General features: G+C 44.0%; 1 protein-coding gene and 1 non-coding gene across 3 annotated transcripts; one reads left to right on the top strand and one right to left on the bottom strand.

Moving 5' to 3' along the window:
* The first annotated feature begins 2,068 nt into the window (after positions 1–2,068).
* Positions 2,069–18,754, top strand: PABPN1 (poly(A) binding protein nuclear 1). 2 transcript variants are annotated; one of them, XM_063089619.1, is made up of 7 exons: positions 14,189–14,539; positions 14,905–15,019; positions 15,713–15,780; positions 16,072–16,178; positions 16,607–16,694; positions 16,777–16,928; positions 17,868–18,754. In XM_063089619.1, exons 1-7 carry the CDS (start codon positions 14,189–14,191, stop codon positions 17,905–17,907), a joined length of 921 nt encoding a protein of 306 aa, XP_062945689.1. In that variant the 3' UTR covers positions 17,908–18,754. The 2 variants fall into 2 exon arrangements, with proteins under 2 accessions (XP_062945690.1, XP_062945689.1); XM_063089620.1 differs by lacking the exons at positions 14,189–14,539; positions 14,905–15,019; positions 15,713–15,780; ... (2 more) ...; positions 16,777–16,928; positions 17,868–18,754 and adding exons at positions 2,069–2,124; positions 2,420–2,507; positions 2,971–3,410; positions 4,059–6,935.
* A 6,877-nt stretch (positions 18,755–25,631) lies between these two features.
* LOC134374196 (U6 spliceosomal RNA) lies at positions 25,632–25,738 on the bottom strand. The gene has a single exon (XR_010023069.1). It is a non-coding gene; the product is annotated as a U6 spliceosomal RNA (small nuclear RNA).
* Between the last annotated feature and the right edge of the window lie 929 nt (positions 25,739–26,667).

The raw sequence follows: 26,667 nt of genomic DNA on the forward strand, positions 1-26,667 counted from the left end.
TCATACACTAATTTATGTTGCAGTCAAGCAGTTTAAAACTGTCTTTCTTGCTCTGTTAAAATATGTGTCATTGAAGTAAAATAGATGAGGTTCAAGCCAGCCTGTATGGCCGCAGCTTTTCTGGCAAAGACTCTGTTGCCTTGTCTACCGGGTGAGCTGCCATCCCTTGGCTCTGTGGTGTTGGTCTGAGATCCTTCAGGTACATAGCTTTGGACCAGGTATAAGTTGTGTTGGTCCAGCAGCTCTATTCTCCTGGCCGCTCAGACTTACACTGAACCTTTATTCCAAATTAATCCTTATTTTTTAAACAGCTACTGCAGTAATCTTCAAACGTCTGGCTAGGACTGCTCAAAAATTGGCCAGAGGCATTGCTTGATTCCTCCAGTCAACATTTATCGAGGGCCTATGAGGCCATGAGGACACAAAAGTGAATAAAACTCAGTTCCTGTTCTTAAGGAGCTTATAAATAAATGGGCAGACAGAAATATATTCTTCTAAGACATTTACTTGAAATGAAAAACAAGATGTTTAGAAGAATCCAGGATTGCAAATAAAGGCCTAGACTACGTTATTCTCTAAAGGAGGAGTTGACCTTGCTGGTGGCAGCTGGAGTGATCAGCCCAAGATTAAAGAGGAAATGATGATGGTTGAAAAGACACAGCTGTAAAGGAGTGGAATAGGCTGTGCGTTCAGAGTAAAGGAGAGAACTAACTGTGAACTTGTAAATAGAGTGGCTTCAAACTGAGAACAACATTGTCTACCTGAATAGAATAGGTGATTTTGAAGCAATACAGTGTCAAAGTTAAGACAAACTTTCAGGTCAGACAGAATTAGACTGGAGTCCCAGCTTCTTTGCTTATCAGTATATGGCTTTGGACAAATTACTTAACCTCTCCAAGCCTAAATTTCCCTGTCTATAAAATGAGCCTAAAATAGCCTAAGAATTGTTGTGAAGATAAAATATTATGCATGTAAGAAAGCACTTAGCACCTATTAAGTCCTCAAAGTGTGTTAGTTGTTACTATTATTTTACAGAAAAGACCTTGCTTCTCTAGTGACCATAAGGGCAGATGAAAATATCAAGGCTTGGATTGGAGGTAGAAGAAAAGGGAACCAACAGGAAAGGAGGAGAATGGGTTGCTTCTTTCTGGCCTTTGGTTGAGGCTTTCTCCAAATAGAGCTGAAGGAAGTGCCGGCTCCAAGAGCCCAGGGGAGCCCAATCAGAATGCCTGTGAGTGCCCTCATGTGGATCAGCTGTGATCAAACTATTTCTTACCATATCTAATATACTGCCATGTATATATAATCTGGAAGGATAAACATCAACCTTAACACTGGCAACCTGCAGGGAGGGAGGTGGAATTGGGTGTGCGTGTGTGTGAGTATGTATGTGTTTGAGAACTTGTATTTCATTACTTTGTACTTCTAAATTTGATTTTTTTTTTTTAATAATGAGAATGAGTTCATGTGTTGGGCAAAAAAAAAAATTAAAAAAGAAAATCTGATTACAAAAGATGACGAAAAGTACCTTCAGAAACTGCTTGCAATCCAAGTCCTGGCTCCCTGGTGCCTGGTTGGAGCCCCAGCCCACAAAGAGACAACTGGATTGAAGGTACTGAAGAAAAGAGGATGGGAAAGGTTTGGTGTCCATGTGGTGTGCTAGTCCTACAAGGGCAAGGCATCTGGCAGGCAGTTCCCAGCGTGATGCCAACTGCTCCTCTTTTCCAGGCACACAGTTCAGGGCTGGAGAAGTTCAACAAGTGCATGACACATCAGAGACCTTCCGGAAATGCTGAATTTGCTCTGAGATGTCCTGAGGCCCAGTGCGCTTCTCTGGGAAGCCTCATCTCAGTAGCACAGCTCGGCCCATGGTGCCCTCCCTGTCCAGCCCTTCTTTTCCTTCAGCAGCCCTCTCTCTTCCCAGTTAGGGCCCTTCCCAGGCCTGCGTCCCAGCCCCGCCCCTCTCTCTGGACGCATCTCTGGGCCCCATCATCACCCGGCGCCGGGCCCTCCCTCCTGCCCCCCCTTTCTCCTCCCTCCTTCCTTCTCTCCCTTCCTCCCTCCCTCCCTCCCTCCCAGCTCCTGCACCAGGAAACGGCCCGGATCTCGGCAGCGGCTTGACCCGTGAGATCCCTAACCTGGCAAGCGGGGTTGGAGACAGGCTGAGGGTGGGAGTAAAGGAGGAGCTGGACCTTTGGGCTGTACTGGGGGGAGCTGGGAGAGAGATGGTGTCGGCAGGAAACCCTTGGCCCAGGGTTTCCCGGGAGGACAGTCATGAAACATGGATTCGGCCACACAGCTGGTAGAGTGTCGGGGGCAGGGGCCCAGTCCCTGGAGCTGCAACACCAGCCCTTCCTTGGCCAGACCCTGATCCCTGGCCTTCCCTCTCCTAGTTCTGATCTCCCCCTCCCCTTCCCAGGGCTCCACGCTGGCCGGGAGGATGAAAGGCCCCAGCTGGGGGCTTCTTGCCACCAGTGCTGGGTCCTAAGAGCTGCCATCCAGGCTGGGTGAGTGTCTCCTTCCTGTCTCTGTCCCGGCCAATCCTTTGCTCCTCCCACCTTTCTCTTCAGGCCCTCTCTCCTCCCCATCTTCTGCCTCTGCCAACATCTTCCTATCTTTCTTCGGGGGAGGTCTTAAGCCCCTTCCTCTGGTCAAAAAAGGTGTGTACTGTAGAGGAGCGGAGTTTGTAGGGGTGTCATAGAGCTGGTGTTGTCTTATTATGAAGAGTCTAAGATATTTTACAAATGAAACTTACTTGTTTTACATTTAATTTGGCATATTACAGATTTAATGGTCAGCCCCTCCTGCCCTGGCCTGCACCATAACTTAATTACCTTGTTCTTGCCACTTCCTGTCCAGTGGTCTCTGAGCTTCCCCACAGTCTCACTGGGTAGGCCACCAGAAGTGCCCCTCCTGGGCCTCTGTCCATCTATTCCATTCATGCCAGACTTTCATCCTTGCCTCTTCCAGCCGCCCGGATGGCGACCCCAGCCTCAGCCCCAGACACACGGGCTCTGGTGGCAGACTTTGTAGGCTATAAGCTGAGACAGAAGGGTTATGTCTGTGGAGCTGGCCCCGGGGAGGGCCCAGCAGCTGACCCGCTGCACCAAGCCATGCGGGCAGCTGGAGATGAGTTCGAGACCCGTTTCCGGCGCACCTTTTCTGATCTGGCCACTCAGCTACATGTGACCCCAGGCTCAGCCCAGCAACGCTTCACCCAGGTCTCCGACGAACTTTTCCAAGGGGGCCCCAACTGGGGCCGCCTTGTGGCCTTTTTTGTCTTTGGGGCCGCACTGTGTGCTGAGAGTGTCAACAAGGAGATGGAGCCACTGGTGGGACAAGTGCAGGAGTGGATGGTGGCCTACCTGGAGACGCGGCTGGCCGACTGGATCCACAGCAGTGGGGGCTGGGTAAGAAGCTTCTCAATTGCTGCTCTCCACATCCCTCTGCAAAGCTGGTCTCCAGGGGGAAGATGGGAGCTCTGATTGGAGGCTGGGGAGGCTGTGCTGGGAGTGAGGCATGGGGCTGAGTCTGCCTGTTTGGGTGGAATCAGACTGAGAAGTGCCCTCACTGTGGGCATCACACTGGACTCTGCACTCCAGGGCTGCCATGCAGTAATCACTGGCTGGGCTCATGGTCCCAAGCAGAGGACAGAATACACAGTACCCAAAGAAATTTTCCTGCAGGGAAATGGTGTCAGGAACTTTTTACACTTGAGTATATGGCATGGGGTGGGGGTGGGAGGTCAGGAACGGGTGGTGGTCAGGCAAACCTTAGCAAAGGATGATAGTCTTGAGCAGAATTTTTCTCCAAGGAAAGGATGGGGCTCTCTTGAAGCAGAGAGGGCAAATGAGCCAGGTGCTCAGCACGGGGGGTGTTGCACATGGGGAGATCAGAGGGGCTGGCAGCCAGTAGAGCTTTGGCTGGAGAGGAGCTGGGTGTGGGGTAGTGCTTGCAGTGGATGGAACTGGAACTCTTCCTCTCCTCTTCTCTCCACTCCTTCCTCTCCTGATATCCCTTTCTCCTTCTTTCTCTCCTACTTCCCTTCTCTCCCACAGGCGGAGTTCACAGCTCTATACGGGGACGGGGCCCTGGAGGAGGCACGGCGTCTGCGGGAGGGGAACTGGGCATCAGTGAGGACAGTGCTGACAGGGGCCGTGGCACTGGGGGCCCTGGTAACTGTAGGGGCCTTTTTTGCTAGCAAGTGAGAAAGTCCAGGGCCAGGTGGGGCCAGGTATGGCTGGGGGCCAGGAGAGCAGGAACAGAACAGAGAAATGCCCTTGGAAGAAGTGGGGAATGGATGGGCACGGGACAGGGATGGACAGTGGCAGGACAGTGTATGAGAGAGCTGAGTATGCCAGGCAGGTGGTTGGGAGAGTGAGCTGGAGACATTGGGAGTGTTTTGGTCAGTGGGCCAGGAGATGGAGTCATTCCAGGGTTGGGGGGAGGTGGGAGGGATCATGCCTATAGGTGTGGGCACAGGAAACTACCTGGAGCTTAGTTTGCAGCCCTGAGGAAGGTAGACTTGCATAAGGGGTTGTTTCTCCATTGGATGAGTGGGATTTGGGGAGCACAGAAGGCACACCCCTTTAGAATGGAAGCTTGGGGTTCTCGGGTAATAGGGAGAGGTGGCTGTGACAGTGGGCTGCTTGGACACGTGCATGCATGTGCACTCATGCTCTTGTGCATGCTGGGCCGCTTGTCTAATCTGGTGTTGGTGGGATTCTTCAAGGAGAAAACATTCCTTCCTGCAGTGGCAAGAACAAGAGGCAGTTCTCTGCCCCTCCTCCCAACCCCTCCTTCCCCCTCCCCTTGCGCTGATGCCTCAAGGCTCAGGAGGAAACACTGTGCCCACAGAGGGCTCTGGTACTTCTCTGCAGAAAGTCATTAGCAGGGCTTTGGAGAGAAGAGCAGCTCTGCAGCTGGCCTTGCTTCTTCATCATCCCCCTTCCTTGTGCATCACGCACTTGCTGCTGCCTCCCGGGCTCTGACAGCAGGGCAGGGCTGTGGAGCCTGGGTGAGTGGAGGCTTTGGTAGCTGGATCTGCCTGCTGCCCTCCCCTCCCACTGGGGCACAATGGTGCCTAACATATTCCCTTTCTCTGGGACCTCTGTACCCAAACTGAAATTCTAAATTGGGGCTCTAATTTTCCTTTAGAGGGTGTGGACATAAATGCTGGTCTAGAATACCACCTGGGTCCTGCACTGTGTGAGACTGCTGATGCCTTGAGAGGACCATGCAGCTCTGATCCCCATGGGTTTGAGGGTGACGGATACTCTGTGACTGGCCTGTTCTGTGTTGTGGGCTTTGGTGCTGCTTTATCAGGGGCAGGAGTATGGGTTCTAGAGTACCTATCATGACCTAGAAGCACTTATGTTTTCTTTGAAGCCACACTGTTTGCATGGATGTTACTTGTCTGTACCTTGGAGTCTGAGGATGTTAACTTTAGAACTCATAGTCCTCTAGAACAGATTCCAATTACAGCTTTTTCTTTTGAGGAAAAAATGATTCACTCCAGATGCATGCCCTGAGCCAGACCTCACTGCTGCACTTTCCAAGGTGCTAAAATTGCTGCTCTCCAGTGTTGACTTCAGACACAGTGCTCTAGAACCCTGCCCGTCATCCTGAGCACTGATCAGCTTAGCTAGACTGTGGTTGACTCTTCTTGGAGATTTTCACTTGGTCCCAGAATGTGGCAACATAGTTGTGCTTGCTAGAATGTGGGACCAAATGGCCTCAGGTGTTTAGTCCAGACTTTTGCTTTTGAGTGAGGGCTGCACTTTTTAATGGTATTTATAGGGGAGATGGTAGACTGCATGTGCCACTCGGTCTGTCATGAGTATGCTGATACCAGAAACTCAGAGCCCGTCTGTGGCAAGCAGTTGGGGTGGGGGGGCCTCTGACTTGCTCAGGACAAATTAGGCCAGTGGTTTTCAAACTGCTTGGCAGAGCCCCAAAGTTTCCCAGGGGTTGCCTCAGGAGTCCTTGGGGAGATGAAGGGGGTAGGGGGCTGAACATGCTGGGCAATTTGCCCTCAAACAGAACAGCTCCCCGTGTAGCTGTCTTACGTATCGGGGTTCAGGGTAAGATTTTATTTGCATTAAGGGGTTTGCTGCTGGAAAAAAGTTGGAAAACCACTGACTAGACCATCAGCTCCAAGTTGGAGCCTGTGCTTCCCCAAGTTTGGAGCAGACTCTTCACCCTACCCTCTACCACAGGACACCTATCCTTGTTAGCATTCCTGGGCACCTTTAGCAAACAGGGGCAGCAAGGACCATGGTCAGGTTACCAAAATGCCCTGCTCTGAGGCCTTCACACCTGGGTGGAAAGAGAGGCTGTTTTCTGAAAGGGTAAAGGGCTTGGTCTGGATTCCCAGAAGCATAGCTTACATGGGACCACAGTGGGCAGTTTTGACCTATCCTGCCCTTTCTTAGCTTGAGGGGCAATGGAAACCCCAGAGACTCTTCTGTCAGGGAAAACTAGGGACTCTTCTAGAGCCATATAGTTTCTTGGGATTAGCTCTTGGCCAAGAAGGCTGAGTATGGCTCCCAATTTTTAAATCTATTTCATTTTTTAAAAAATAAGGGAAACAAATGTAATTGCCATTTTTCAAAGATTAAATAGGTGGAGAGGGTGTTTCTTGCTCTCCAGAGCCCAAAGGGACAAATAGAGACTTTGCTTAGGCCAAGGAAGGAGCAGAAGTAGGGCAACTCGGTCCTGCGATTATTAATCCCACTCCCCACTTATTCTAGGGCATACATACACTATTTTACTTTTTTAAATCATAAAACGGCAGAACAGATTTGGTTAGTTTAGAAGAAAAAGCTCTATAAATATAAATATATATATTCCTGTATTTTTATTTAATAATTTATAAATACCAAGTTCATTTGACTTTTATTTTTGTGTAATATGTAATGGTCGTATTAAAAAAATAAATAAAGCCCAGAAGTTTAATGAGAAGGACTGACCAGGGTTTGTGACTTCTACACTGTATAACCTGGGATCAGGACATTCCTTGATCCAGTCATCTCTTCATGACCTTGTTAAGGGCAAGAGTTAGAGTAACAGAGATTTGGGAAAGTGTTGATTGAGACCATTTTTAAAAAAATCAGAGTTGTTCCCCCATCCTCCCTACCCGACCTCCACCCTCCTCACCCCATCCCCACCCCCACCCCAGCCAAATACCCAAAGCCAAGAACTCTATTTGTCCCAACCCAAGCCTCAAGAGGATGTGTGTATATGGTACTTTGGGACTGCCACAAACAAAAAACAAAGCAGAAAAAAAGAAAAACATACCAAAAACTTTTGTGTGATAGTAATCAAGTCTGCAGTTGTGGTTCAGCCTGTAATCAGAATTGTGTGATAATGAGCGTTTCTCCCTGCTGCCTACTTCAGACTTAAAATAGGGCCTGCAAAAATGGAGCCCCTGCTTCCTTTTCTGGTTCCCTGAGACATTTGGTTTCAGCCCTTTTGGTGCAAACTGCTAAACTGGTTAGAATCTCCAGAAATATTCAGCCCATATCTCTGTACCTCTAGTCTAAGACCACATTAAAATCATGTTTGACAGGAATATTGATCCTAATTTTAAATTTCAAGTGGGAATTTCTAGTCTTTCTATAATTCAGTGTGATAAATTGGTATCTGGGTATATGTGTGAAATTAAGAGACATATGATCATATAGAGGAATCAGTGTTGCTTTTCCATTCTCCACCTGCAGAAAAATCTATAGGAGAAGCCATATCAAAATCAGGGTGGCTTGGTGCACTAGGGGAAAGCTAGTGCATTTATCTTCACTGCAGCATGATTTACTCAGTGATTGATTGATTGATATTTGCTTAGTTCCAAAAAGTATTTGCAACATCTTACTATAATACACAAAGGACAAAACAAAACAATAAGAAAATGTAGATTTTTAAAGTAGGGGTAAAAGTCAAGGGTTTGGATCGCCTTACCAGCCAGCCGCAAAAAAAAAAAAAAAAAAAAAAAAAAAAAGTAGGGGTAAAAGGAAAATTGAATGAACGCACAGAAGAGCATTCTATGAGTAGTATTTCCAAATAATAAAGCTAGGCTATGAATTCAGCTCTGACCTTCTTGGCAGCTAAAGCAAATTGGAAAACACAATGAGATTAACATTCCTTTTAGGATTTATAAAAGCCTATCAGTTGTTCAAGAGGGGCAAAAAGTTTTGTGGCTTTTCTGAGAAGACACAGAATGACAGAGTAGACATCACCCTCTGTAACACCTAACAGCAAATATGATGTTGAGTTTTGCAACACCATTTCTTCTATAAACACCAAATAGGGTTTCAGAAGGTTCTAAGCTTGTTCTGTCAGGATCAACACAATTTAGCCCAAATATGCTGCTCTATCATGGTCTGGTTTAACAGATAGTTTGTGTTTCCTTCAGACAGTTCTCCAAATATCAGTTTCTCCAAATGGCACTTTTGAAAAAACTAGGCAACATTCAGTTACAATTTCTAGCAAATGGATGGACTGTAGATATTGTTTTTATTTAATAACAGATCCTTCAAAAACTTTAAAAGCTGCCTTAAAAGTGGATACAGGAGAGATATATAAATAAATTAACTATTTCAAAACTCAACCAGAAAACATAATATAACGGAATGATGTGTAGTTGTTTATTCATTCAGTTACTAATTCTTGCAGCAAATATTCAAGCATCTTCTGTGTGTTAAGCACAGCTCTAGGCACCGAGGTAAAGTGAACAGACAGACAGACACAAATTTCTGCCCTCATGCTGCTTACATTTTAGGAAGGTAAACAAAAATAAAAATAAATTTCATAACATGTTGAAAGTGATGAATACTATAAAGAAAAATAATTCATTGAAGGAGGATGGGAAGGTATACGTACACATGTAGACAGAGATTTCAATTTTAAGTTGAGTGGTCAGGGAAGGCCGCATGTCTAAGGTGATTTTTGGAATAAAACTGAAAAAACTGGAAAAATATATTTATTGACATGGAAAACGTTTTCTGTATTTTATTGGGTAAAAAAGAAAATAGATTAGAAAATAATATATACAGTATGATCCCATTTTGCTAAAAATGTGCCTCTATATATCTGTATATGGAAAATTTCAGGAAGGGTATATGCCAAAATATCATTAGTGATTATCTCTGGGTGGTGGATTTTTTTTTTTTTTTTTTTTTAAGATGACTGGTAAGGGGATCTTAACCCTTGACTTGGTGTTGTCAGCATCACGCTCAGCCAGTGATCAAACCGGCCATCCCTATATGGGATCCAAACCTGCGGCCTTGGTGTTATCAGCACCACACTCTCCCGAGTGAGCCATGGGCCGGCCCTTGGGTGGTGGATTTTATGGATGATTTTATTTCGTTTTGTTTTGCTGTCAGTATTTTCTGATTTTTTGATAATGAACACATATTTCTGGTACAGTATATTAAAACAAATTTTTCAGGTACAAAATTCTAAAAAGTTAACCAAGCAGAATGGAAATTAAGCTGCCCAACATAGGCTCCATTATATTTAAATGGCTACCTCAATTCCATGCAAGGGTGGACCTAGGAAGTTAAACAGGGCCAGACCACGTTAGAAAATAATTGGGATCTGCTCCAAAATAAAAGTAAGTAAATGATAAAGGTGCCAAGGTTCTATATCAGCATTGTCCAATGGAAATATAATGTAAACCACAAATGTAGTTTTACATTCTCTAGTAACCTCATTAAAATAAGCAAAAATAAACAGGTAAACTTATTTTAATAATATTTTATTTAGCCTAGTATATAAAAAATTATTTCACCATGGGAATTAATATTATTAAACAATGAATTATTTCATAGTATCTTTTTCATACCGAGTCTTTGAAGTTTGGTGTGTATTTTACACTTTCAGCACATCTCAAATCAGACTACTCACATTTCGAGTGCTCAATAGCCATGTGTGACTAGGGGCTACCATAAACAATGTAGTTCTAGATCCTAGAGAATTACTGTAGCCTGTATGCATTTCAAAGTAGGAGTTAAAAACAAAGATGAAACTACTTAAGGCCAAATATTTATGTTTTCTAGTGATAAAACTTTTCCCTTCTGGACAGAAATGAAGATGCCTTCACCCATTCTTACTGCTTAATTTTCCTTTTCTTAACCCCACTGACCATTCTCTTTAACAATTTTTCCCCTCTTCTGAGGAAAGTTTCAGTTTTTCCATAACTGCATGGTCCTCTATTTATAGGCTATTACTTAAGGAGAATTATACTCATAATGGGTGAATCTCACACCATTGCATACTAATGTTTTAAAAATTAATTCTCAGAGGAAGACATATCTCTTTGATATTCTCTATTATTCATTCAGTTAGCATTTACTCAGCACAGAGTGATGGGCAAAGGGAATACAAATATAGTTAAGATGGTCAACAGCTGCCAAAAAAAAAAAAAAAAGATGATGTCCCTGTCTTTTACAGTTTACAGTCTAACAGGAAAGGATCTTACTTTACAACTCACCATTCAAATATCTTTTTAAATGTGTTTGTTTTTTTGGTAAAGTAATCAGGCCTATTAGAGAAAGTTTGGAAGTTTGAGTGATTTTTTAAAACATATATGTGATCACTGGAAAAATTCTAGATCATAGAAAATTATAAAGAGGAAAATTAATCATAATCCTATTACCCAGAGAGAACTACTATTAACATTTTGGAATATTTCTTTCCTATCTTTTATCTGTGTTTCTATTTTATGATCATATTGTACATACAATTTTGTGTACTGCAGTTCTACTTACCATTGCAAGCATTGTCCTTGTCATTAAAATGCTTTGAAGACATGACTATATAAAATTACATACACGTGTGTATAATAATTTTCATGTCCACTTGAACATTTGTTTATATTTTTTCACTTTGATAAACATTCATTCACACATGTTTATTCAATTTTTATTTTTTTTGTGGATGGGGATCTGAACCCTTGACCTTCGTGTTATAAACACCTCGCTCTAACCAACTGAGCTAACTGGCCAGCCCTATTTATTCACTTTTTAGATTATTTCTTTAGAAAAGATTATAAGAAATAGGATTACTGGGTTAAGAATGTCAACATTTTAAAAGCTTGTTGGTACTTATAGCCAAAGAATAGAAAGATAGTATTGGTTCTTGTTCCTTTCTTCCCCCATGCCGAAGTATTTTTTTTAATCATAAATACATAGTTGTAATCACACTTTATTTATTTATTTTTTTAAAAAAGATGACCTGTAAGGGGATCTTAACCCTTGACTTGGTGTTGTCAGCACCACACTCTCCAAAGTGAGCAAACCGGCCATCCCTATATGGGATCCGAACCCATGGCCTTGGTGTTATCAGCACCACACTCTCCCGAGTGAGCCACGAGCCGGCCCTGTAATCACACTTTAGATACAATTTTACATTGTTTCTTTGGCCTAACAAAAATTATTTTTGCATTTTTATCACACACTATGTGTAAACCTTTTTTTTTTTTTTTTTTTTTTTTTAAAAGATGACCGGTAAGGGGATCTTAACCCTTGACTTGGTGTTGTCAGCACCACGCTCAGCCAGTGAGCGAACCGGCCATCCGTATATGGGATCCGAACCCGGGGCCTTGGCGTTATCTGCACCGCACTCTACCGAGTGAGCCACGGGCCGGCCCTATGTGTAAACCTTTTAATAGGTGCATAACAATCTTTGATTGGATATAGTTTGCTTAGATTTTTGTCTATTGTTGGGATTTAGTTTTTTAATTTTCAGCATCATACATAATGTAATTTTTGTGTATTAAAGCAGACTTTATGCAGTTTTCTTTCCTTTTTTAAAAAAATTATTGAAAAATAAAATAAAGCAATTAAAAAATAATTTTTTGACACGTATTGATTGTACATATTTATTGGATACACAGTTATAATTGATATGTATTGTACATATTTATGGGGTACAGAGTTATATTTTAATACACATATACAGTGTGTGATGATCAAATCAGGGTAATTAGCATATTCATCATCGCAAAACTTTATCATTTCGGACTTTATAGTTATGGTTTTAGAAATATTTACTTCAAAGGGTTGTGAGAATTCAATGAGGTAACATAATAAAGAGTAGTGCCTGTTAAAAAATCAAGTCTCAACAGAAATAGGATTCAAAAGCATTATTTAAAATCACATTTACCTTAGTTGGACTGATTAAATTAGGTACCAATAAAACAATCAAATCTTGTTTGGTTAAGATCTACCCTAAGTGAATCATTGTGCAGTACATGCATGTATTGAAACAACATACTGTACTCCTCAAATATGTAGAAGTAAATGTTAAATTTTATTTATTTATTTTGGCTGCTGGCCTGTATGGGGATCCAAACCGCTTAAAATATTTTGAATAAAATTAAAAAATCACATTTCCATTAGGTGGTTTGATTAAATTAGGTGCCAATGATACAATCACATTTTGATTAGGTTAAGATCAGTATAAAAGACCTTTCTTCCAGGGATCCCAATCATTTTGAGCTTGTCTTTGGTGCTCAACTTTAGTTCTCCCAGATCACTAAAGCCGAGGATGATGAACATTTGCAGCGAAATTTTAAGCGACTATGACTCTGCTCTAAGTACCCCAGTTCCTGAGGTAAGGAATTGTGAGGAAAAGTGGGGGTGAGGGAAAGAGTGGGGTATGAGTCGTTTGTGACATTATGGTTTGCTAATAGGCATCTCCTTTTGTCCAGACACCCCTGCCCCGTGAATGTGGCTATCAAAGTGTAGCTTGGTCTGCCTACAAAAATCCTCTTGCAAACTTAGCACCGCCATTCCTTCCTTCCATTTCATGTGGCAACCCTGCCTGGGCTAGGTCTCATTGGTATCTGTGGGTGCAGCCGGTGGAAAGAAATTCCTCTGAGGTCTGAAGGTGGGCTTGGGGGCTGGGAAAGCGATGATGATGAAGAGTGGTACCCATATCCCCAATCAAGGCATCTTTTGGTCAATAAACAATGTGCTAGGCCTATTGTCCAGCGGTGCAGATCCAAATATAAATAAGATCCAGCATCTCATTTGCCCGCGCTCACAACCTAATTAGGAAACGCAGCACAAAACCACTAAGCGCACAGTGGAGGTAGGCTCAAGTGTTGCGGGAAAGTAGGGGAGGCTGGAGTTTGCAGTGGTCTGGTTGAAGAGGGACTGTATGTACAAAGGTAGACTGGGTTCAGGTACACCCACTGGAACAAGGAGTGCGAAAACAACATTCGTGAAGTAGCCAGGTCCTGGGGTGTCTAAGGCCACGGTAAGGAGTTTTGAGACTTTACCTGGCCAAAAAAGAGCAGTCAGTCTGGTAGCAGTGCGGATTGGACAGGCAAGAGAAGAAACAGGCTGAAACTGGGCAGGAGCGGAGGGCCTACGAAAGGCCTACGCAGGAAGACAGGACAGATAGGACTCGTGACTGGTAGCTCTGGAGTGAGGATTCCTCTCTACTTGCTGGTTTGGAAGACCTGGTAGATGGTGGTGCCAATAACCTGGATGGGCAAAGTAAGCTCCTTCTTGGATTACTCCATTTAGGACCTCCATTTTCGGCAACATCCCACCTAGTGGTTTTTCCTGGTCAGGAGACCAGTTTCCAGAAACCGCCATTCTGTTTCGGGCCTCTGCCCTAACAATTAGCTCACTAGATGGCCAACAGTAGTATAAAGATGGCGGTTCCTAAGTCCTGACTAGTCATGTGACCTCGGATTTCCCTAACTTGTAGCCCCGCAGTCCGTTCGGGGACAGGGTTCACCTGTCACGAAACGGATGTCAGCCCTTCGAATCTCGCCAGCCAACCGGCGTCTGAGACTGGGCCACCGCGGTAAGGCGACAGGAAGACTGGTCCTTTCCAGTCGCCTAGCCAGGGGCCAATCACTGAGCGTCCTATACTTTGCGGGCCCGCCCATAGGCGGGGTAGAAACAGGAATGTCGTCACAGCCTGGTCGTATTGTTACCTAAGGACTCGAGAAGAGGTGGGACGCGTATTGATTGACAGACAGATTTCTCCTACCGGAATTTCAGAATTTGGCGCAATAACCCGCCTTGGAGGTGGGGTCTTATTTGATTGCCAAGTAATATTCCCCAATGGAGTCCTAGCTCTTGGTGACAGGCAGGCTGCTTGACTAATGAATCCTCGGCGTGGCCGGCGCAACTCTCCAATCGCCGGGCGGCGGGCCCCAGTCTGAGCGGCGATGGCGGCGGCGGCGGCGGCGGCAGCGGCAGCGGGGGCTGCGGGCGGTCGGGGCTCCGGGCCGGGGCGGCGGCGCCATCTTGTGCCCGGGGCCGGTGGGGAGGCCGGGGAGGGGGCCCCGGGGGGCGCAGGGGACTACGGGAACGGCTTGGAGTCTGAGGAACTGGAGCCTGGGGAGCTGTTGCTGGAGCCCGAGCCGGAGCCCGAGCCCGAAGAGGAGCCGCCCCGGCCCCGCGCCCCCCCGGGAGCTCCGGGCCCTGGGCCTGGCTCGGGAGCCCCCGGCAGCCAGGAGGAGGAGGAGGAGCCGGGACTGGTCGAGGGTGACCCGGGGGACGGCGCCATTGAAGACCCGGTGAGGGAAGGAGGGCGAGTGAGCAGGCCGGTGGCCGGCCGGGTCAAGGGAAGCCCAAAGCTCGGGCGAACGGGAGGCAGGCGGGGGGTGGGGTTGGGCAGGGAATAACGTGTCTGGGACCGGTCCGGGTCGGGCCGGGGACGGGTCTGCCATCGCCACAGGGGGCCCGGGCGGGTTGATTCCGGCGTCATGGGTACCTAGTGCTGTTGTAGAGAAGGTAGCTCGCTTTTCTTTTCATCACGACCCTCGCGTGGGGCGAAGGAAATGGTAGAGCATGGCTGGGGCCGCGCGCCGACCTAGAGCAGGGCACTGCCCTGCGTTGGTTCCTCTTAAGCTCTCCTCCGTACCCTCCCCACTCATTGTAGGAGCTGGAAGCGATCAAAGCTCGAGTCAGGGAGATGGAGGAAGAAGCTGAGAAGCTAAAGGAGTTACAGAACGAAGTAGAGAAGCAGATGAATATGAGTCCACCTCCAGGCAATGGTGAGTAACGGCGGTTGCACGCGGAGCCCGGTCCTTGTGTGGTAAGGGTTGTGGGGAGCACGGGGAATGTGGGATTAGATGCTTGGGACCCTGGAGCTGCTTGTTTTAGCAGTTATTGGGCAGATGCCGCGGGCATAGTCCATTGTGTGTTTCTCTTTGGTGAGACGGAACATATGGTTTTTGATAGTGGTAGTCTTGTGCCTCCCTTTGTCTCTGTTATAAATGAGTTGCTCTTTGTTCTTAGTATCTCTACTCTGTGAAGTTTACCACCTGGCATTTGACCTGCAAGTCTAATAGTTTTTCCTTAAATTGAAGACCTTTTAGTTAGGACTCCTAAGAGAAATTGCTCGGCTGCAAAGGGCTTTCCCTGTAATCTAGCAATGGCGAGTCTCCCCCACTTAATTTTGCTCACTCAAGGTGTTTCAAGCAAAGCTATTCGGTGGGGACTTGTTTCGAAGCGGAGGGATTCCTGTATGTTGTTTATGATTTTTTAAAGATATATTGATCTATTCCTTGGTTTATCAAATATTTATGACCATCTGCTATGTGCTTGGGTAATGGGTACAACAGGGAACAGAACAGACCAAAATCTTTGACTTCACTGAGTTTATAGTATAGTGCTGGTGGCAGAAGTGCATATATTGGTCAAGTAGAAAACAAGTGTTTTTGTTTTTAAATCTTTTTTCCTTACAGCTGGCCCAGTGATCATGTCCATTGAGGAGAAGATGGAGGCTGATGCCCGATCCATCTATGTTGGCAATGTATGTAGTAGGGCTGTGATTAGGGTTGGGAAGTTCCTACTTGCGGGAGTTATTTAATAGTCTTAAAAGGAACATCTGCACAATAGCAGTGGTTTTGGGTGGGGAGGAAGGGTTGGGAGAAGGCTAAAGGTCACCAAAGGCTCTGGGGTTGGAACGAAAAGGATTAGTTCCGTAGAGAACCAGATTTGATGTGTCTTAGTGTATGTAGATGACCCAGACTAAAGGCTAGGCAGGGTACTTGTTGAGTCAGGAGATTACCCAGTACCTGTGAAATGTCCCCCCTTTCTTCAGGTGGACTATGGTGCAACGGCAGAAGAGCTGGAAGCTCACTTTCATGGCTGTGGTTCAGTCAATCGTGTTACTATACTCTGTGACAAATTCAGTGGCCATCCCAAAGGGTAAGTAGAGTAGTAAGTTGAGATCATTTTGTTCACAGCTTTAAAATAGGTAAGTTATGTTTTATATTGAATAGTAAGTCACTCGCTGTTAGAACAAGTGGCCTTTGTCTTCTAAGATATGGCATTAATGTTGGTATTACATGTCAAGGATTTCATGTAAGTGCTTTCAGGGGTCAGACATAACAAAAATGAAGGCTAGGTGTTGGGGGGATCATGAGCTAGAAGGGAAGTGGCAGCTTCTAGTTGGCCCCGGACAGTTATGGCCACATGAGTAGCTGGAAATTATGATTAAAATCTTTAACTTAAACTTTTTTGACAAATAATTTAAAATGTGAACATCTTGCACCCAAACAAAGCATGCCTGCAAGTTGGGTTTGACTTACGAGCTATTTGCAACCTCAGATAAATAAAGTGACAATTATTTTCAGATTTGCATATATAGAATTCTCAGACAAAGAGTCAGTGAGGACTTCCCTGGCCTTAGATGAATCCCTATTTAGAGGAAGACAAATCAAGGTAAGCTCTGTGCCCGTTGCTGTTCTGGTTCTGTGTAAATTCTCCAGGTTCTAAGGCTTTCAGCTGTACATCCCTTACTCAGGTGATCCCAAAACGAACCAACAGACCAGGCATCAGCACAACAGACCGGGGTTTCCCACGAGCCCGCTACCGTGCCAGGACCACCAACTACAACAGTTCGCGTTCTCGATTCTACAGTGGTTTTAACAGCAGGCCCCGGGGTCGCGTCTACAGGTCAGGATAGATGGGCTGCTCCTCTCCCCAGCCTCCCATGAGCCCTGTATGCTTCCTTCTCTCCTGAGGAACCTCCCTCCCTTCCCTTCCCCTTGGTCTCCAGGGACTTGGTCTCCTGCCTGTGCAGGGTGAGGAAGGTAGTTGCAGGCCAGGCCAGGAGGCCAGTCTCATCATTTCTGGAGCAGGAATTGGTGATAAGGGCTGGATCTCTTCATCTGTTCTGAGAGATGCTTCCTCCTCCAGCCTTTTTTTCTTGGGAGTTGGTGGCAGTGTAGGTGTTTACAGAAAAAGCCAGGAAGAACTGGGCTTCAGGGCAGTGAAAGCACTGCTTTGACATTCTCTACTTTTCCCAGAGTTAGGGAGGGGTTGAAGTTTGAACCTCCCTTGGAAGTGTACCAGAGGCTAGTTGATCCTATAGTATAGCCATGTGGGAGGATTTTGAGATATTTACTCTTTATTTGAGCCAGTCTTTTTCAAGGTTAACTTTCTCAGTGGGCTTATTGTGCCCATGTATTATTTTGCTTTCCCTCTGTCTCTTTACATTTAAATAGACAAGTTAGGCATATAAAGCTTGGCTTTTCATAAGATGTACCTGTCTGCTCCCAGGAGTTAGGGAGAATCTATTGGTTAGGGCCTAGGGTTTAAGAGCTGTGGAGAACTAAAAAATGGATCAACAGTGGGTCCTTTTTCTTGCTTCTGTATCTCAGATGCACTACTTTATTGCCACTGTTTGGCAAAGTATTCTGTTAAACTCCCCACCCCATCCCCCACTTGCCAGGTGTGTGGCTGTTCCTGGGATTTTAGGGTCAGTTTTAGGATATTTGAAAACTTCTTTTCCCCACTTCCCTTCACAGTAACTGGGGCAAGGGCCCGGGGGAGGGGCTTGTACTGAACTATCTAGTGATCATGTTAACACCTAACTCTCCTTCTTTCTTCCAGGGGCCGGGCTAGAGCGACATCATGGTATTCCCCTTACTAAAAAAAGTGTGTATTAGGAGGAGAGAGAGGAAAAAAAGAGGAAAGAAGGAAAAAAAAAAAGAATTAAAAAAAAAAAAAAGAAAAACAGAAGATGACCTTGATGGAAAAAAAATATTTAAAAAAAAAAAAAAAGATACACTGTGGAAGGGGGGAGAATCCTATAACTAACTGCTGAGGAGGGACCTGCTTTGGGGAGTAGGGGAAGGCCCAGGGAGTGGGGCAGGGGGCTGCTCTTTCACTCTGGGGATTCGCCATGGACACGTCAACTGCACAAGCTGCTCCCCATGTTTCCCTGCCCCACTTCACCCCTTTGGGGGCTGCTCAAGTGTAGGTGGGCATGGGTGGTTAAGAGGGTTTTTTTTACCCAGGGCTCTGGAAGGACACCAAACTGTTCTGCTTGTTACCTTCCCTCCATCTTCTCCCTGCCTTTCACAGTCCCCTCCTGCCTGCTCCTGTCCTGCCAGGTCTACCACCACCCCACCCCTCTTTTCCGGCTCCCTGCCCCTCCAGATTGCCTGGTGATCTATTTTGTTTCCTTTTGTGTTTCTTTTTCTGTTTTGAGTGTCTTTCTTTGCAGGTTTCTGTAGCCGGAAGATCTCCGTTCCGCTCCCAGCGGCTCCAGTGTAAATTCCCCTTCCCCCTGGGGAAATGCACTACCTTGTTTTGGGGGGTTTTGGGTGTTTTTTTGTTTTTCAGTTTTTTGTTTTGTTTTTTTCCTTTGCCTTTTTTTTCCCTTTTATTTGGAGGGAATGGGAGGAAGTGGGAACAGGGAGGTGGGAGGTGGATTTTGTTTATTTTTTTAGCTCATTTCCAGGGGGTGGGAGTTTTTTTTTGATATGTGTCATAAATAAAGTTGTTTTTGAAAATAAAAATTGTTTGGCCTTTTGGGTGTAAAGATTATTTACCTACTTATTCTCTTAGGTTGCATATGGCTATTCTACTTAATGGAAGTGCTGGTGTTGTGGAGGGGAAGTTCCTACTTGTGAAGGAGTTAGGAGTTAAATTACAACTAGCAGGAACATTATGTGTTTAGTTGAGGATGATGGGTTTTCCAAATAGTGTGTAACACTGTCCACACCAGCAGCCCTACCTCAAGGTGGGTTCAAGAAATGCAAAAACTAAACAATTAACAAAGACCATTGCAAAGCTTATCTTTTCTCCAGCCATGCAGTGACTACATATGTTAAACTTATTTTGGATCATTCATTAATTAGGACTTAACTTGCTTTCATTGTTTTCCTGTCTTCTTGTATAGTTCCTTGACCATCTTAATAACATAATTTTTCCGTTTTATATTCTTATGTCAGATTGATCTTAAAATCCTTGAGCACTACATTGTTCCCCAGTTTAAGCCTTCATAGACTCCATTACCTGCAAAATTTCTAGTATTCCAACCTCTGTGTACTCTTACTTGCTATTCACTTCTTTTCCCAGGTTGTTTTATTCATGACTATCTCTGACCTGGATGCTCTTTTCTTCAAAAGTCTTAGGTTAAAGAAATGACTCTGGGAACCCTTTCTGTATCGGGAGGCCTTAACCTACCTCTCAAGTCTGTATTTTGAATTCTCTGGTCAGTGTTGACCACCACTTATTTTAGTATTTGATCATTTTTTGTACTACCTCCTATTGTGTGATAATTTAGGCATTTGAAGTCTATCTTTTGTCCTAAATAGATTCATGTAGTTAATAGTGCCTGGCCTCAGTGTGGAGACTTCTGCAAATGTTGGATAAAGTGTTCAATACGAACTTTTTGCTGGAAGAATGTGAAACATCTCAAGTGGCTTGACATTACTAAGGCCGAGAAGGTCTCATCTATCCACCAGGGGGCACCAAATGGCTGGCTCTAAAAGATCTCTGTAAACTTGGACCGTGGAGGGTGAATGTGGTTTTTTGACCCTTCTTGGCTTTAATTTTGTTTGGTCAGTTCTACTCTTGCCCATTCTCTTCATTCCTACTTACACTGCTTGAGCAACTTCCTGTTGTCATTGCAGTGGGCTCCTGGCAGATGTCTGGCTCTAATCCTTGCCAAAAGGGCCCCTATGATGCCACCAGTAAGTACAAAGTACAAACTAGACTATGGAACTAAGGCCTTTCCCAATTTGATCTTGATTATATATCCCTGCCAAATGCTGCACTACAACTGATGCACTGTATGTTTCAGTTGAATTACCTTATTTTTATGTATGGCTCATGTCATTCCCTCCATCCTAGTGCTATAACTTCTCTATCAAAATTATGCCCATACTTCAAAGTGTAAGCCAGCTACCACAGCCAGAAAGCTTTCTTGATTCCCTAGTCAGAATCACTCATGCAGTCAGGACAAATTGTTCCTATCTCTATTTAGCACTTTGTGGTTTTATAATTAAAATAATTGCTTTCCTGTTTCTCCTTGAGGGCAAGGATTATGCCTTTGTTTCTAACAGTGCCTGCCACTTAGTAGGTGCTCAAAAGTTGTTAACTTTGGGGTTGCCTTTCCTGTCCTGGAGAAGGCAGTTAACATTAGCATTCCTTTTATCTCAGACCTGCAAGTTACTGTCCTTAAAGGAGTCAGACTTCCTACTTTACCTGGTCTCTTCATTTTTCCTGTATCCTCAGTGGTTTTAGAGGAAGAAGCTTGGAGAGAGTTGCTTTCTTTGGGCAAGCTTGGTTATTTTTGGCAGATGATTTGTATCAGTCATGTTAACTGAGGGATAGTAATGACTCGTCTCATTGGAGTTCTGTGAGAAGAAAGTGTCTTTAAGGAAGAGAGACTGGGGAAGCCTGTCTACAAGATTTATCTGGGATGAGGATCTATGAGTGAGAAATCCTTAGAGGGACTTTGAGTGATGCGAAATAAACCAAGACAACCCAGTGCTTTCTTAGACAGTATTTGCCCAACTTGACATTGGCAATTGTAGTGGATTGAATTATATCCCCTCCAAACTCACTGAAGCTTGAATTGTGTCCCCCAAGTTTTATGTGTTATAAACTTAGCCCCCACAGTGACTGTTAAGAGGGTGGGAAATCCTATTATGGTAATTGAAAGGTGGAGCCCTGAAGGGGTGATTAGATTGTAGGACCATGCTTTTGTGAATGGATTAAAAATGGTGGTCAGGGGCATGGCTCTGAGGGCTTTAAAAGGAAAGGAGAGTCTGTCACTCTCTGCGCTCCCACCATTTTGCAATGTGAGATCCCTGGGTCATTGTCACCACCACCAGATGGACTTTGGACTTCCCAGCCTTAGAAACTGTAAGCAATAAATTTCGTTTTTCTTTATAATTACCCAATTCCGTGTATTTTGTTATAAGCAACACAAAATGGACTAATACAGCAATAGAGAAAAAAAGCAATTGCTGGGCTTTTACAATAATATAACGGCTTTACTTGCTTTTATATATGGTTAGAATGAATAGCATTTGTGGAATTATGATCAAATTTTAAAATGTCTATTAACCCTGATAATTTCCTATGTCTCTTTCCCTTTTATGCTTACTGGTAATCATTTATTCAACAGGTATTTATTGACTTCCAAGTGCTGGGCACTGTTACAGAAAAAGGAGTCACTTGGTAAAGGAACTTATTTATTTACTGAAGAAAGGTGTCAGTTTACCATACCTCTGATTTGCATCCCACCAAAAAGCTTCACTGGTTTTTTTTTTAATTGACACATAATTATACCACAAAATTCACTGTAATAATTCGTTTTTGTTGCTTATAATAGAATACCTGAAACTGAGTAATTTATAAAGATACAAAATTTATTTCTTACAGTTTCAGAGGCTGGGAGGTACATCTGGTGAGGGCCTTATCTGGGTGGGAACTCTCTACAGGGTCCTCTGTTGACCAATGTATCACATGGTGAGAATGGGCTGAGCAAGAGAGCTAAACTTATCACTCACTCTCCTTATAAAGCTGTCAGAACCACACCCATGATAACCCATTACTCCATGAATGGATTAATCCACTCACAAGGGCACAGACCTCAAAGTCCAATCTCCTTTCAAAGGCCCCACCATTTAAATATCATAACTGGATTTTCAACCCTCTTAACACTGTTACAATGGAGGTCGAGTTTCCAGTATATGAACTTTTGGGGGAAACATTTAACTCATAGCATTTACCTTTTCAATGTACAATTCAGTGGTTTTTAGTATATTTAGGTATTTAGTATATACATTAATTGCAAATATGTAGGAACTATCACCAGTATCTAATTTTAAGGCATTTTCACCCCACAAAGAAATTCCATACCCATTAGCAAGCATTCTCAATTTCTCTCTCCCCCCAGCCCCTTGCAACCACTAGTCTACTTTCTGTCCCTATGGATTTGCCTATTCTAGATATTTCATATAAATGGAATCATACAATATGTGGCCTTTTGTGTCTGGCTTCTTTCACTTAGCATAATGTCTTAAAGATTCATGCATGTTGTACCATATGTCAGTATTCCTTTTTATGGCTGAATATTATTATTATTATTATTATTATTTTAAATTTAATTTTATTAATTTTTTTTACATTCTGTGATGTTGTTGCAGAGCAGTTGGGAAGGAGGGGGAGAGAGAAAGCAGGAGGAAATGTGATGGGAGAAGGAGGAAGGAGGAAGGTTGGGGTTGAGGCCTGTAGCACCACCCCTCATTTCCACAGGAGAGCCTGGTGTGCTTCCTGCTGTGGCTTGATGGTCGTTGCTGGGCTGGGTGCAGGTGTAAGGGGGCACGGCTGAGGCCCCCAGCCCTCCCCACATTCTGACTTGGTAGCCCAAGGGACTTCTGGTCCTTCTAGGTATTATAGGTGTTCTTTGGTGACACGCGACTTTTACTAGTTACTATCAAACTTAGTCTCTGGTTGTGGGAATTTTGTTTTTTCTTTCAGTTCTGTGTTGGATTATTTGCTGTTCCCACCACTTAAACTCTGTGCTAGAACTAATTTGTTGTCCTTTGCTTACTTCTAAAATGGGGGAACATCCACCAGTACTTGAGCTCTGTGGTTGAGCTAAATTGTTGCTTTGCTACAATTCCCTGGGGAAGACTTTTTGTGCAGGTCGGGTTTTAATGGTTGATTTTATTGGTACTTCCAGCTCTTGTGAGATCTGGTACACCTGGGTTGTATAGAAACTCTGGTCTGGGCCTGAATCTTTACACCAAACTGTGCCCCATGCAATTCTACATTCCTGACTAGTCTCCTCTGAGTGGTCCTGCGCTGATTGGGGGGCAGATCAGTTGTCCTTGTTGTGCGCCAGTGTTCTCCTTGTGGGCCCGTTTCCCCCAACACTCATGCTGCAAACACTTCCCAGGGGATGGGCCATGCGCCAGTCCCTTGTGATGACTCACTGGCCTCTGAGTGGCTCCTTTTTGTCAGTTGTGGCTCCTTGCTCCTATGTGGGTCCATGGGAACCCTATTAGTGGTCTTGCTAGCCTGGTGGCCACCAAGACCCTCTTTTCTCCTGCTGCCTCCAAGCAAATTCATCCAAAAGGCACAGCTGCAGCTTTTGCCAGCTCCTGCTCTGTGCGCTCAGCAGCTCCAGACTGGAAGCTGCTGGGGCTCAAAACATTCAGAGTGGTTTTTTTCTTTCTCTCATCGTGGCCTCTCCAGCCTTCATGCACTCGGTAGGTCTCTCCTCCTCTTCCCCTGAGCTCTAGTGGCCCCAGCTTGGCTGTCGTTGCTTTTTTATAGTTGTAAATTGGTTGATCTGTGGGAGAGAGTGACACTGGGGAGAGAGTGATGTCTATTCCACCATCTTGACTGGAAGTCTGAATAATATTTTATTGTATAGATATACATTTTATCCATGGTCAATAGATGGACATTTGGGTTGTTTCCATTTTTGGTTATTATGAATAGAGCTGCTATGAACATCTGTGGATAACTTTTTGTGTGAAAATATGTTTTCATTTCTCTTGGGTATGTACACCTATGAATGGAGTTGCTGGATCATATGGTGCTATGGTCTGAATGTCTGTATCCCACCCAAATCAATATGTTGAAATCCTAACCCCAAAGTATTAGGAGGTGGGACCTTTTGGAGATGGTTAGGTCATGTGGGCTCTGCACTAATGGGATTAGTGCCCTTAAAAACGAGACCCCAGAGCCGAGCCTGTGGCGCACTCGGGAGAGTGCGGCGCTGGGAGCGCGGCGACGCTCCCACCGCGGGTTCGGATCCTATATAGGTATGGCCGGTGCACTCACCAGATCTTTTTTTTTTTTTTTTTTTTTAAAAAAGATGACTGGTAAGGGGATCTCAACCCTTGGCTTGGTGTTGTCAGCACCATGCTCAGCTAGTGAGCAAACTGGCCATCCCTATATAGGATCCGAACCCGTGGCCTTGGTCTTATCAGCACCGCACTCTACCGAGTGAGCCACGGGCCGGCCTCAGACACCAGATCTGATGTTGCCTTGTCTCAGCATCCAGACCTGTGAGAAATAAATTTCTGTTGGTCATAAGCTACCCAATGTACGGTATTTTGTTATAGCAGTCCGAATGAATGGACTCAGACATGTATGGTAACTATGTTTAACTTTTTGAGGAACTGCCAAACTTTTCCAAAACAACTGCATTATTTTACGTTTCCACCAGCAATGTATGAGGCTTCCAATTTTTTCACATCCTCACCAAACTTGTTATTGTCAAACTTTTTGATTATAACCATCCTAGTGGGTGTGAAGTGGTATCTGTGTGGTTTTGATTTGCATTTTTCTGGTGACTAATGATGTTTAGCATCTTTTCATATGCTTATTGGCCATTTGTATACCTTCTTTGAAAAAAATGTTTATTCAGATCCTTTGTCTATTTTTTAATTAGATTGTCTTTTTGTAAGACCTTATTTTTTATTTGGCAGCTGGCCAGTACAGAGATCTGAACCCGTGACCTTGGTGTTAAAAGCTCTAACCAATTGAGCTAACTGACTAGCTTGTAAGACTTCTTTACATTTTTTGAATACACCTAGACCCTTATCAGATATATGATTTGCAAATATTTTCTCTCATTTTGTGTTTTTTTCACTTTCTTGATAGTATCCTTCGAAGCATAAAAGTCACGAAGACTTATATCTGTGTTTTCTCCTAAGAGTTTTATTGCATTAGCTCTTACATTTACATCTTTGATCCATTTTGAATTAATTTTTGTTTATGGTGTGAGCCAGGTCCAACTTCCCTCTTTTGCACATGGATATCTAGTTATCCCAGCATCATTTGTTAAGAAGACTATTTTTTCTCCATTAGATGGTCTTAGGTCCCTTTTTGAAAATCAATTGGTCTATCTTTGGACTTTTAATTCTATTTCATTGATCTATGTCTGTCCTTATGGCAGTACCATGCTGTCCCCATTACTATAGCTTTGTAATAAATTTTGAAATTTTGGAAGTATGAGTCTATCAAGTCTGCTCTTTTTCAACATTGTATGGCTACTCTGGGTCTTTTGCATTTCTATAGGAATTTTAGAATCAACTTGTCAATTTCCGCAAAAAAGACATCTGGAATTTTAATAGTGATTATTGAATCTGTAGATCAATTTAGGGAATATTGCCATCTTATCAATAGTGTTGTCTTCCATTCCATGAACACAGGATGTCTTTTTATTTATTTAGGTCTTTAATTTCAACAGTGTTTCATAGTTTTCAGTGTACAAGTCTTGTGCTTCTTTTGTTAAATTTATTCCTGTTGTTTTTTTTCACTATTGTAAATGGAATTGTTTTCTTAATTTCATTTTCAGATTGTCCATTGCTATTGTACAGAAATACAATTGATTTTTTTTATATGGAACACTGCATAAATTTGCATGTCATCCTTGCTCAAGGGCCATGCTAATGTTCTCTGTGTCATTCCAATTATAGTATATGTGCTGCTGAAGTAAGCACGCAATTAATTTTTTATATTGATCTTGTATCCTGCAAATTCAGTAACCTTGCTGAACTTACTTATTTTTAGTACTTTTTTTTGTGGGTTCCTTAGGATTCTCTCTCTATAAGATCATGTCATTGCAAATATAGAGAATTTTACTTCCTTTCCATTCTGGGTACCTTTTTTTTTTGATGGCTTGCTGGTATGGGAATTGGAACTCTTGACGTTGGTGTTACAGGGCTGTGCTCTAAACAACTGAACTAAGTGGCTAGCCCATTCTGGGTACCTTTTATTTCATTTTCTCTCTTCATTTACCACTACAAAGTTGAATAGAAGTGGCAAGAGCAGACATCCCTATCTTGGTTCCTGATCTTTGCTCAGAGGGAAAGCTCTCAGTCTTTCGCTGAATATGATGTTAGCTATGGGTTTTTCATAGATGTCTGTTTTAGTCCGTTTTGTGTTGCTACGACAGAAATACCTGAGACTGGGTAATTTATAAAGGAAAAAGGTTTATTTGGCTTATGATTCTGGGACAGCTGCATCTGGCATGGGCCTCAGGCTGCTTCTACTCATGGCGGAAAAGCAGCAGGCTGCCAGCGGGTATAAGCAGATCACATGGAAAGAGGAAGCAAGAGAGAGAGAGAGAGAGGAGGTGCCAGGGTCCTTTAAACAATCAGGTTTTGCAGGAACTGATAGAGCGAGAACTCACTCACTATCCCTCCTCCCCTAGGGAGAGCATTAATCCATTCATGAGGGATCTGGCCCCACGACTCAATCAGTTTCCAACACTGCCACATTGGAGATCAAATTTCCACATGAGTTTTGGAGGGGACAACACATCCAAACTCCATCAATGTCCTTTATTCCATGGATGTTTAAAATAAACACTTGCTGTTCTCCACGCTTACCGTATTTTGTCATGCCTACAGGCTTTGCATTGTTTCCT

The sequence above is a fragment of the Cynocephalus volans genome, chromosome 3 (assembly GCF_027409185.1).
Source record: "Cynocephalus volans isolate mCynVol1 chromosome 3, mCynVol1.pri, whole genome shotgun sequence".
Taxonomy (NCBI): Eukaryota; Metazoa; Chordata; class Mammalia; order Dermoptera; family Cynocephalidae; genus Cynocephalus; species Cynocephalus volans.